The 12,893-nt window shown below is 44.6% G+C and overlaps 1 protein-coding gene across 5 annotated transcripts in view; it reads left to right on the forward strand.

Annotated features, from left to right (window-relative positions):
* Positions 1-12,893, forward strand: part of LOC105907257 (pleckstrin homology domain-containing family G member 3-like) — a 72,542-nt gene that overhangs the window by 374 nt on the left and 59,275 nt on the right. The window contains exons 1-2 of one of the 5 annotated variants that reach the window (XM_031581862.2): positions 173-267; positions 10,761-10,828. In XM_031581862.2, the coding sequence (XP_031437722.1) occupies positions 10,780-10,828 (49 nt within the window). In that variant the 5' untranslated portion in view covers positions 173-267; positions 10,761-10,779. Of the gene's footprint in view, positions 1-172; positions 268-605; positions 704-760; positions 828-5,330; positions 5,440-10,760; positions 10,829-12,893 lie in introns of those variants that run through there. The other 4 variants (XM_031581861.2, XM_031581863.2, XM_031581860.2 and 1 more) reach the window with 4 other exon arrangements.

The raw sequence follows: 12,893 nt of genomic DNA on the forward strand, positions 1-12,893 counted from the left end.
GAAAACTTAAAAGCAATTGAGATGGAATCAGACAGGGTCACATCAGTATCGTTACTTTCTAGTGGATGTGGCGTTCCGATGTCATTCTTCTTTCGAACGATGCTAGCCTGTTTCAAACAGCTGTTGAGCCTATTACTTGCATGTGTTCACTGTGAGCATGTCATCAATGCGAGCATCTTTGAATAACTCAAGTTTCTAGTTGGGTACAAGTGTCTTGAGGACTGCACTGTCCGATGTGAACATTTAGAGTTTTCTCTCGAAAACAGGGTTGGTTCGTTTCTAACAGAAATTAGGGGCTGTTCGTATGGTTTGTCAAGCTATTTTCTTCATTTTAGCCAAATGAATTGGCTTTGAGATTGGTGCACATGAGAAAAAGTGTATGGTGCTTTGTTTCGTGTTTACCACCCGAGACATTTGAGGTGGCACCTGAGTTCATGAGGACTGGTCTTACTTGTCTGAGTTTGGAGATAATGCTGACGGAAAGTGACGGAGTTTGCAAGAGTAGTTTAAATGGCCACTGAGCAGGCATCGTGTGTCTCATGCAGCATTGTGCTGTAGATCCCCTAAACAGTACTTGGCTAGATTCGTTACTCTACCTTTACTGTTTTTAAGCAGTCAACATTACGCGGCTTATCTTGAGCCATGCAACCAAAATCCCGACAGACTTGTGACGTGTGTCTGTGCCTCAGCGCTGTTCGACAGGGTAGGCTGCCTGATAAAAAGCTCACTTCACCAGGCGCCTTAAGCCGCAAAGAAATCACTAAAACGAAGAGGGGTGCAAAGGGCCCTGGAGCAGCTAGCTGCTACATCTGATGACTCATGCGAGGGTAACTGAACAGGATATATTTCTGAAAGATTCCGCGTGATGTAAGTTGAGGGAAATGTTCCAGCTGACTGTTTCTCACTCCCTCGAAGTAAGGCAAGTCTTCAGCCTCGGTGGTACTTCATTTTGAGCATAGACAATGTAGACACAGAATGAGGGAGGGAGGGAAAGAGCTGGCAGTAGAGGGTTGAATAGGTCATGTGGATGCTATCAGTCTACATGAGGTGTAGGAGTTTGTCTTCCTTGACTGTGTACCCTGTTCTTGGAAAAGACATAGTATTTTATCACACTATTTTACCATTTGTAGGTGGAGTATTTATGAAATGAAACGGAGGGAAGTGTGTGTGTGTGTGTGTGTGTCGGACAGGGTGGTTCAGGTTGTCTTGAACAATGGGTCCCATGAGAGAATGGTGCTAAGTATGTGTGTGGGGGGGTGAGATTCAGGCACACCCATTTCCTTTTTGGCAGCCTAGAGGCTGGCCCGAGTTCTGAACCACACGCTGGTCCGCTTGCACCCGCTCCCCCCTGGTTTCCTGATCTCCGTCAGATAGTTGTCAACCTGTCGTACAGAAACGCTGAACTAGAGCCACGTGACCAAATCCTTCAGCTGTTTCGTTTTCCACTGAAAGCCTGATCCAGTGTAACTCACTAAATATTGTTTGGATACATTTGCCAGTATTTTTGTCAAGCAGATGTCTTTATTTAGAGAAGCTTACACTGTAAAATCAACCTGTTTATATACCTGGATGTGCAGTCCTATCCCAGAAATCTTACAATACAGTAAACATGTTATCGGTACGATACACATGCAGCTTTTATGCACCATACTTTACCTGCAGGATGTCTGGCCTGCTGGAGAGAGCCAATAGATACACTGCAGACACCATGTGTACACAAAACCTTAACAAGCCTGTTGGGGTATAAAAAACTGACTAGTTCTCAGCCACAGATTGGGTTGCCATGACGGCATGATTTTTATGGTTCATGCAGGTGTCCATTGACAGATATGAAGCCATATCATGTTACCCATTGGCTTCATCTGAAGGCTTTGACGTTACAAGGCCCATTTTGTCTTCGTAGAAGATTGTGACAATTTTTTTTATATCTGTTATGTATACATTAAGGTTTTTACCACTGTGTTCTATAATGCAAGGTTGATTGCCTTCATGTTTGTTTCAAGTGATGCGATACTGCACTGAAGATGTTCTTGTGAACCCAGCCAGCACACACTGGCTCCCTATTGTGTCGTGTTTACTATGCTTGCTCACAACCAATTGGTGTGATGTTCTTGCCTTTGTTGAGTAGAAACAGATGCACTGTGAGGCTTATTTGCCAGCAAACTGGGAAATTCTTTGTTGATGATGCATCACCTGCTGAATCAACTTGGCTAAATTTGGACTCAGTGGGGGATTGACCAACAATCCTGGTGTTCGTTTAAGATATTTAAAAGCACTAGTTTATTCTAACTGATCTAGTTAAAAATGTTAGGCCTAAATAATATTTCTTTTGGAGGGTAATCAATTATCTTAGAGGGTATCAGTCCTCTTTGAACCTTCTGCTTTAGCTCATCTTTAGGTCAATGAACTTCTACATAAGGTCATCTGAACAGTATGTAAATGTACACATTTAACTATTCGTAATACAACGTTTGATGTTGTCATATAGTAAAACATCATTGTGTACAGAGCAGCTTGTTCTCACTACCTACTAAAATGAAGACCATGCTGTGTTTTGTTGATAATGTGAAGAAACTTACAGAGATAAAGACAGGGGCTTGACAAAGGAGGAGAAAAGGGAGGATTTGCAGATCCTTTAAATGCTGTACTTCATGGTTCACACGGGCGGTCTCCTCCACATGCCAGACATTCTGAAGCTCCGATTCGGTCTGTGCAGATGAAAGACCCATCTGAGCATTAGAACAGAATGCAGTGAACAATCTGAAGCAATGTGGCCCAAACAAGGACTTCTTATCATTTTTTTTTAAGCATATTGGGTGTGTGTGTGTGCATGTGCACATGTAAGTGTGTGTGTGTGTGTGTGTGTGTGTGTGTGTGTGTCCTGATATTTCCCTGACAAGACATTGCTTGTGCTACAAAAAAAAAAGATTTGACAACCAGCATTGTGTTAAAAAATACACATTGGCAACCAGATATCTTATAAGGAACTTCAGCATGCAGAAAATATAGTTAGTGAACATGTTTCTCCATTTGCCCACCTGTACTTGGGTCAGGTTCCTGCTATGGTCAGCCCAACACTCCACCGCAGTCTCCATCCCACCTCCTCTCACCTTCCCTCTGTGACTAATCGTGATACACAAATGTGTCTGTACTGCAGTGGAATGGGTAGTGTCCGAGTGCGCATGTACACAGACCTGGAAATCCAAGCAACCATTTTTCAGTGCTCTCACCCTCTCTGGAGGATCACGTTTACCAGCTGAATGACAGCAATTGTGTGTGCGTGTGTGTGTGTGTGTCTGCCTGCCTGCCTGCCTGCTGTGTCTGAGCTTGCTGGCACAGTGGAAGAAACCAATCAGTTCTGCTGCTCCTGAAAGGACACTGTTGTCCATCACAAATGGTCTGCTTGTGCAGGACCATGGGAGCCGCAGGAGAAGGTCCATTAATCCTGTGCCACATGCTTATCAGTAATCAGGTGACATATCGCTAATGTATCTACAGGAAGGGTAGGAATTAGGACTACTAAATTTAGCCAACGGTGGAGAGTCCCGATCCCAAATGTAATTTGGTCCAGAGGTTATGTATAATTTCTGTCTGGAAATTTGTCCCCAAATAACTTTGTGGAACAGTTATTGCGATATGTCCGTATTTGGTTTTGTCATTGGCCGCAAACTCAGTAATTATGGCGCTCTGACGTTGACGTGAGGAATGGAAGTAAGTTCTCCCCTTTGTCTTTGCATTGTTTTCATTTCTCATGTGTTATCTCACCCAATAATGAAGTGTATTTTTAGATAGATGGAGCAATAGCCTGCAAGATGGCTAGGCAGATGGAATCTTGTGGTTATGTCACCCTCATTCTTGTTGTTGTAAGATACGAAGACGTGGGGAATGCATGTTTCAACATCAATTCATCTTTAAAGGAATTAGAACATGTTGCTGAATCTTGCTGACAGCTGAAGAACATTCCGGAACATTTGAGCACTGCGGATGTTGTTAATTTTGTTATTGTCACAATTGACTCTCCATTCTTTCACAACCCCCGTTGCTGAGTGGCTCAAGGCCTCACTTTGTGGTCTTAGTTAATGTCCCTCCCAAAGCCAGCTATTCCCAGCTGAGGAACCATCATGGATTTTGTGGTCTGTCAAGGCCGCAGGTGGCCAGGATTGAGCTCAGTAAAACTCCCGATAAGCAGCCATACCACTTTGCTCCTGTATCATTGTGTTAGCGCTCTGTTGTGTACTTAAATAGAACAACACTTTGTCCATAAATGGCCTGTAATTAGGCAAGGTTTTTTTGTTGCTAAATGCTGTGGTCTGGTGTGTGTTGCACCCAGAATCTCATGGGGCCTCGTTCAACCGGCGGTTTGAGGGGTTTGGCCTCCTGTGCATTTCCTGCCAGACTGGAAGGGTCTCAGACCAAACACGTCGCAGGCCTCCAGAGAGCCATATTTTTAGGCCTCTGCCAACACCTCAGGGATTTACTTCCAGTGAGGAAAAAGGACTCAATTCCGTCAGAGTGGCTTCCCGCACTGATGGGCATGAGAGAACTCCCAGGGTTGATGACTTGTCTGAACAATTACCCCAATTTGGAACTTCCTTAAAAAACCTTATCTCTTGGCAACCCGACGGTTACAACGTGGGCCTTTTTTATGTCAGAATTATGTCAGCTCAAGAAAATGTGTGTCCAACTGGGTTTAGAGTAGTATCACCAAGAACATGGATCAAATTTTGAAGGACTCAAGTATGTGAAGAATTTTTGGAATCAACAAGATGAGTAAGACTAATGGAAAAACATCAACAGCGTGTCTGGAATCATTCCCTTTCCCATGTAGGTCATCAGTTTTTATTGTTCCACTGCCAGTTTTCACTTGTTTGTGTCTGGATGAATGCTCACCAGAGCAAATCTCTGAGACTGGCATGAGGAAACGACTATTGTGAGATGTCAACCACTGAAAGCCCTAACCCGTCCAAAAGTGCCCGAAATAGACACAATGAATTCTATCCTGAACCATCCAAGTTCAGCTATAGAGTGTCCCTCTAACTGAGCTCCCTCCTAGGCCATCTTTGTTTATTGTGTGTGTGTGTGTGTGTGTGTGTGTGTGTGTGTGTGTGTGTGTGTTGTGTGTGTGTGTCTGTGTGCATATATTTGAGAGGCAGAACCATCAATTAGCGATGCGCTGTGTGCCCCCCTGAGAAAGAGGACCCTTGTGTCTCCGCTTTGCGTTGTCATGTGACCCGGCAGCGGGGGCTGGAGGGGCCGGCCTGTGAGGACCTGTTTGTTCTCCAGCTGTGTGGATTAACCCTCCTCACACATCTCCTCGCTCTTGAGCCGCAAACATCCGCTAGAGCCCGTCTGCCAAGGACTAGCCGCCTCTCTTCTGTTCGCACTGTTTCTCGGTTTTGTTTTTATCGTCTTCGAAGCTGGGGCTGCAACTTTAGTATGGTAAGTGCTGTCATAGTTAAGAGTTACTAGCAGTTTTGATGCTCACTGTCCAGTGACTGTGACCTGACCCGTAGTTCTTAGGGGAGGATTGCATGGAGCGGCACCTTTTGGTTTAGACGCAGGGATGTGTTTGAATATGAGAAATGACGGTCCTCAGGAACACATGAAGAGGTAAGGTGAGACTTCACCCAGAACTGGATCAACTACCACACCTGTCTCCAACTTTAAAAGGGGGGGAGGGGGCTGAAGAACATCTTGAGAAGTTAGGGGCCTCCTGCTGGTGGGTGTATCTGGTGTGCTTGTCTGAAGAGGTTCTTCTCAGTCTCATGTGGAAGGTTGCTCTGTAGGTTTGGATATCCTCATTGGCAGTGGGAGAGCAAGGAGGGATGGATGACCTCGCTCTCATGACCGAATAACCATGATGAAAAATTACAATAATACACTTTGGAGCTCGCTGGCTTGTGGGCAGCCTCTGCAAAATGTGGTTACTTTGCAATCTCCGTCACGGCTGATCTGATTTGACAGAAAGGAACGGTGGTTGGCGAACGAACAAAACCCTGGGCAGCTGAGAAAACTGCCCTGAATTCAGTCTGATTCATGAGCTCTCTTTCTTTGTGTGTGTGTGTGTGTGTGTGTGTGTGTGTGTGGGGCTAGTGTTTGCCCTAGAATACTAGGATGGAGCAGGCACCTAGTCATACAGTCAACAACTCTATGCAAAACATGCACAGCGCAAGCTCTATGGGCCAAATGTATCAGTCTTTGCATTGACGTACATTGGCGTAGGACGCGTGTATGTACAATCCCACAACTTTCGTCAGAGTTATCAAACACAGCGTCGACCAGCATTGGCCCATTCACTTCATAAACATGAACAAATCGGTGTTAATTCATGTGTACATTAACACACTTCATGACTAATTCCACAATTTTCCTTATATGGGATGGATGAACTTTAAATTCTCGTGCTGTGCGTCCTGTGTGTTTGTTATGGAAATCGGCTGCCATGTGAGTTTTGCCATTTGCGCTGTACCCGTTTTTACCAAAGAATGAATAAATCGTCCAGGCTGTTGCACTACAACATTTGTAAGCGTCAAGGTGGAGTCTCAAATAATTTGGGTATTGATTTAAAAGTAGTTTTTTTTTATTGTCAAACTGATCATCCTCTCTTAGTGCCTGTATTTCAATAAGACTGCAATCAATTACACAAATGATATAGTAAAAAAAACCTGGAGTTACTGCAAGACACATTTTGATATTTGCGTCTGTACTGTAAATATACCTTGGAGTCGACCATGTGGTCTCTTCCCATTGAATAGGCATGACTGCTGAGTTGACAGTTCAGTTATGGCTGTAGTAGGCCTACACAATTCAAAATACATGCATGAGAATTCCTGACCGCAGTGATGTATACGGACGGAGTTCTTCTTTGTGTCGCCAATCTGAAAATTAGAAATGTGTAGGTATCTCTGACATTGGCAGTGCGTACTCTACCTGCTTAGCAGTTGAGCTACGCATGTAAGGCAGTCAAGGTGGAGTTCAGTTTTAAAGTGGAGGCCCTTGTGAGGGAAGTGCATTCAGGTCCAATGTATTGCTACACACCTCGTCTTAAGAGCAGAGATATCCAGGCACAAGACTGCATAGCTGTGGCTGGGGTGGCTGTGGGGTGGGGTGGCTGTGGGAACCATCTCAAAGCTCTGGTGTAAACGGCCCCGTGGTGGGGGGGTCATGAGAAGGACATGTGGACAGATAGTCCACTACACTGCTGCACACCAGCTTACTGCCCCGCTGATCCTACGCCAGATAAAACGTATTTGTTTGTTTTTTTCATACCCACTAAGGGAGTCTGTGTCCTCCTGTCCTGTTCTGCCCTGCCGTGAACTGCTCATATCTGGATCGGAGGACTGAGCTGGGATAGGATAATTTGGCCCTGCCTAACCTCTGCTTCCTACGGCATTCGACACAAACAGGATCGGAAAGGGGTGACTTTGGTGTATCTCTGTTGCGGCGGCGCTCCGTGAGAATCCACATCCCAATTTGTTTGCTTCTGAGTGTCCCACTCTTGACCTCTAACGGTCACACCCTAGCCACCGTGGCGATGCACTTTCCCGTACTTTATTGTCTGAACTCCTCGTGATCTTCATTTACACGGTGGAGAGACACTTACACTTGCACATACACATTCAAACGTGCTCAGTCAAAACATGTCATTATACTCCGATGTAAAACAGTGGATACTGCAGATTCAAGTCTATTTAGCATGAGACTTCGTCACCATTACCTTGTACGTTGACATGACAGACTGTGATTGTGTTATGTAATAGTGCAGCTCTTCTGGAAAAATACAGTTCCAGCCTAATTTTTTGATGGCTGCTGTCAGCAGAGAAGCCCATTGGCTTTGACAGTGCTTAAGGCAGTTTGCTGTCGAGGTAGTTTTTGAGGAAGCTTCACCCCTCTGTATTGCCTGGCTTGCATCCCTGGGCCAACAGATTTATGGCGGGGGAATTAATCGCAGTGAGGCCAGAGGGGGTGCCGATTGCGTCGATCCGTGACGGCCATTAACCTCTTGTTAAGAGATAATCGCCTCTGGGAGTGGTGGGAGGAAGTTTGGAGAGGGAAGTCGGAGTCGGAGTGTCTCTGTCCAAAGTTCTGGAGTGGGATGGAAAAGTTGGGAATTGGGAGGGAGTAGTGGGGTGGGGGTGTGTGTGTGTGTGTGTGGGGGGGGGGTTCGTTTAGAGTGCATGGAAAATCAAATGATGTAGTCAAGCTTCAGGATGGGGAATGAGCTGAGGTATTGCAGTCTACATAGGTCAATGAGACTGAGGCTCATGGCTTTTAAATGGGAGCTAAATCCAAAATATACACTTGTTCTCTCTCTCCAAAACACTGCACAGTGTCTACTCCCCTATAAAGGAAACAGTTTAGTTTAAACAGCCTCTCCGCTTCAAACTTTGTACATTTCTTTATTCCCTTAGGTCGGCGAAAACCAATACTCAGTTTTTCCAGTCTTTACAGTGTTGGACGTGCTACGTGTTGGAGTTGTAATTTACGTAATGTAAAATGAGGAGAGTCTAAAATCGTGCGGTTTTTGGGGTTAAAGTGGGGTTTGGTGGGCGGAAGTAACAGCTTAACGAGATCTGATGGGTCTGTTGGAGTTTTGGTTAGTTCAACAAGGCAGGTTGAGACTCCTGTACAGTAAAACTCATAGACAGTTGTGAAACACTCACACACACACACACACACACACACACACACACACACACACACACACACACAACACCATGTTCACACAGGCTGTGAGCTAATAGGTGGTAGAATAGCGGGATTTCCAAGGAAAATCTGGCCACAAAAATGTTTTCATTATTTGTAGCGTGTAATGACATGCAGACGAAGAGGGATGTGTGCCCCTAATGTAATTTCACATTTTCCCCTAGTGTTTCACCATGCCTTGCATTAAATAGTTTGGGATCGCTCTTCTCTGGGACGATGGGGCCTCGAAACGGTTTATACTTGCCTTGGGTGCATATATTTTTCTTTCTGCCCACAGTCCTGGAAGTTCTCTTCCTGTTCTCTGCCCTGTTTATTCATGCAAACTCGACTTGGTTTACCCGTGCCACTTGCCGTAGACTTTGAGGGGAGTGTGTATTGTTTCAGCTAGAGAATGGCCAAACGAAGCCTCTCGTCCTCTTAACGCGAAGCACATTTTGTGGCTTTCGGGGCGGAAGTCAAGTTTCCTAAGCACTGTCTCCTCTATCCTACTTTTATTGTCAATAATTTAGTCTGAGTGAGTTTTTTTTTTTTCTTATGTAGTGCCTGACAAAGACAGGCAGCTGAAAAAACAAGATGGCTCACTACTGCTTGGACAGCCTGTTTTGAGATGACACCACCGATACCTCAGAAACAGAATGACACCAGTGAGCTCCGCTTGTAGGTTTTCCCAGGGATAACTTCTCTCAGATTTCATCTTACCGCAAAGCATAGTCACTTCTACATGGTAGTCACCAGTCACGTGTGTACAATCCTTCATGGTTTAAACACATCATGATATGAAGTCACAATCGAAAATCTTAATATACTGCAGTGGCTCCATTTAAAGAACAAGGCATAACATAAAGTATATATATCATAGTGTGCCATGAGAGACCATAGGTATAATATAGTATTACAGGATGGTACAACAGGGATCAATGAATATACTGGCAATGGCCAGGTCAGTGGTTGAATTCCTTAGGGGTACAAATGCTGTTCTGGATTATTCAAGATTGAATCAGTGTATAGTCTGGTATAAAACCGTATGGACAAAACCACAGTACTTGCAATCTCGTACTCCAAACCTTTGGACTCCTTCTTTTTGTGCGACTCACCCCAAGCTGTGTGTTTTTATAAAAATATCAGCATAACGTCATCAGGTTCTCCGGCTGGAGCAGCATGGGTCTATCAACACGGAGGTCCTGGAGCCAAGTCTCATGGGCTCTACTTATGAAAGATATAAATCTACTGCACCTTAGGTTACTGTGAACAGGACTGCTCATTAAATGCCTCAGTGTTTTCTAATCAATCTGTGTGAGACAAAGATATTTTTACTGAGGTGGACTCTTTTTTTTTTTTTCGTGCCTTGCTAACGCTGAGATCACATGTTGACTCTTATTAAGGGCAGAGTTTGCAATTCTAATCCCATACACTTTTTGTCAGATTCAGTGAATTTCTCCACACCGGTCCTCTAGCTGTCCGTTCAGTGTTTGCACTAAAAAAAAACTCAGCTGTTCATACACAGTCCTGGCTCTGTAAATGGGAGACAAACCTCGTGGCTCAGACTGAGCCATAACCAATCCCAGCCAATCAACACTGTGCTTCAGCAGCACAGAAGGGAAAGGTGTAATTTGATTGGCTATTGAGCTAAAATATGAACAACATTTTTCTAAATCGAATCGCAGACTGGATCATTAAAGGCCCCTTTGTTCTTCTGTAGGACACCACTGATTTGAGGGCAGCATGCAGCTAGCTCTGTAGCTAACGGCGCAGTTTGACGTTAGGGTGGTGTTCTTATCAGTACATCTCTGGCCTACAGAAAACGGGCTGAGCTTCACCTGTATGTTCACTGCGTTGTAGGTTAATGTGGAGAGGTGTCAGGTGATATCACTAAAAGGCAGAGCCTGCAATTCTAATCCCATACACTTTTTTTTGGTCAAATTCAGCAAATTGCTTCTCATTGTCCTTTAGCTGCGCATTTAGTGTTTGTGCTGACTGCATGGTTAGCAAGTCTGTACTTGTCATGATGGCCCTTTTTTTTTTGCTCACCCTCTCCATCTTTTTCTCTCCTGCAGCTCCTGAGGAGAGAGTGCCATGCCCGAGGGATCCCACAGTGCCGCTCATGACGTCCCGATGGGCGAAGGTGAGTCTCATCTCTCTGCCTCTGCCTCTGCCTCTGCCTCTCACTTGTTCCTATCTAATTCCCTCTCAAATTCGAAGTTGCTTTATTAGCATGAGTTTAGATACAATTTTGCTAAAGCACAGAAAACAATAAAACAATGCATTCATTTGTAATATAACATTGAGGGGGAAAAGAGACAGAATACACATGGATACAGGAATAATAATATACAGTAATACTATAATAGGAAAAGTCCACCAGTCCAAAAAGTACACCCACACACACTCACACTCATATACCACACACACACCATACACTCTCACACTCATATACCACACACACACACCACACACACTCACACTCATTTACAGTACCACACACACACACACACCACACACACATAACTATAGAAGAAGTGAAATACAAAGATTAGTTTGAGCATCATGGGCTGATCTCAGACTCACTGTACCTCATGCCATGGCGGGCGGGCTCCAACATATGGTGCAGCCAGCGAAGCAGCCTGTCCTTCTCCTGATATGGTTGGCAATTTATCCATGTATGTTCAGTGAGCTAAGATTTGGAAGTTTGGAAAAAAAACACCACTTAATAGGTTTTCCTAATTGTTTTTTTTTTCAGTATAGGAGACCGTGCATCTCTGTCTCAAACTCACCAGACCACAGATTCACTGTTCTTTTTGTATCGTCCCTTCTCTCTGGCAAGACTGTGGTCACATAGCCTATACCTGTTAAGGTTCTCTCTCTCTGCTTTGTATCTATGATGGTGAAGAAATACTCCACCAATTCATAATCTGTTTTCAGTGCCAAATACCGTTCTAGTTTGTGTTGTGGTTTGGGTTAATTTCCCCAATGTTCTTGCTTTCATAATTTGGTTTATTCTTGACTTCGACTTTGGTAAGCAGTGTTGGTCTCTCTCTCTCTCTCCTAAACCTCTTTCACCTCACACGCAGTGTCTCCACTTGGTTTTTGTCTTGTGGCTTTTAGACCACATATAATATAAACTATAATAAACAGTCAATTATGGTTGCTTTATTTGCTATCAAGAGCGCACACAATAATTCCACCAGCTGTTGAGAGGGTCACGTATGATCCACCTCAGTTTGTGAGTTCAGCAGAGTTCCTCAGCATGCAGTAGATATAACAATTTGCACCAGCACATTTAGATCACTTTCTGGCTTCTACAGCATTTCATTCCTTGTGTTGCCGCAGTCCCTGCATACAGGGCTGAGTCTATGCTGTATATTCTGTGCGTAAGTTTCTCTAAATGGAGCTTCAACAGGGGCTTATTTGAACGTCAATGGGGTTTGGTCATAGCATATCAGTTGACAAATTTGCAGACCTGCATGACCTTTGGAAGTGTCTGATCACAATCTCTTTATGAAAAGTACGTTGGTTAAGTAAATAGGGGCCTGTGCCGGTATGTTTGTGTGTGTGTGTGTGTGGGGGGGGGGGGGGGGGGGGTTTGGGGAGCCGCTGTTTTGTCAAGTTGAGACGTCACCTACCTGGTGTGTTTACAGAAACAAGCCTCTGAGACTTCCTGCAAGTCATGGTCCAGCTCTCTGGCAGCAAGCTTTCTTTTTAGGAAACACGTGCAAAACAAATTAAGGTCTGTCAGCAGCCTCAGGTTGATGCAAATCACCTGGGTATGGAGAGGCCAGACTTCGGAGTGTGTGGAAAATAAGTATGCATGTTTAGGCTGTTTGGTTGTGTGCGTGCGTGAGTGTGTGTGTGGAGGGGGAGAGAGAGAGAGGAAGGAGAAAGAAACAGAAAGAGAAAAATGGCAAACCAAACTGAAGGCACTGAGCTGAAAGTTTGATTCTTGTGGTGCCTGGCCACAGGAATGCAAAGTGAATAGGGATTTACTGCGCTCTCTCCTCTCTCTCTCTCTCTCTCTCTTCTCTTTCTTTCTTTCTTTCTTTCTTTCTTTCTTTCTTTGTCTGTCTTTCTCTCTCTTTCTCTTTCTCTCTGCAGTAAAATGACCGCCTATTGAGTAGCCCTCAGGGCAAGCTTAAAGGTCTGCAGGCTTTAGAAGAGCAAGGCCGTTGGTCTGCAGAGTTAAGACTCGGGTC

The sequence above is a fragment of the Clupea harengus genome, chromosome 15 (genome assembly GCF_900700415.2).
Source record: "Clupea harengus chromosome 15, Ch_v2.0.2, whole genome shotgun sequence".
NCBI lineage: Eukaryota > Metazoa > Chordata > Actinopteri > Clupeiformes > Clupeidae > Clupea > Clupea harengus.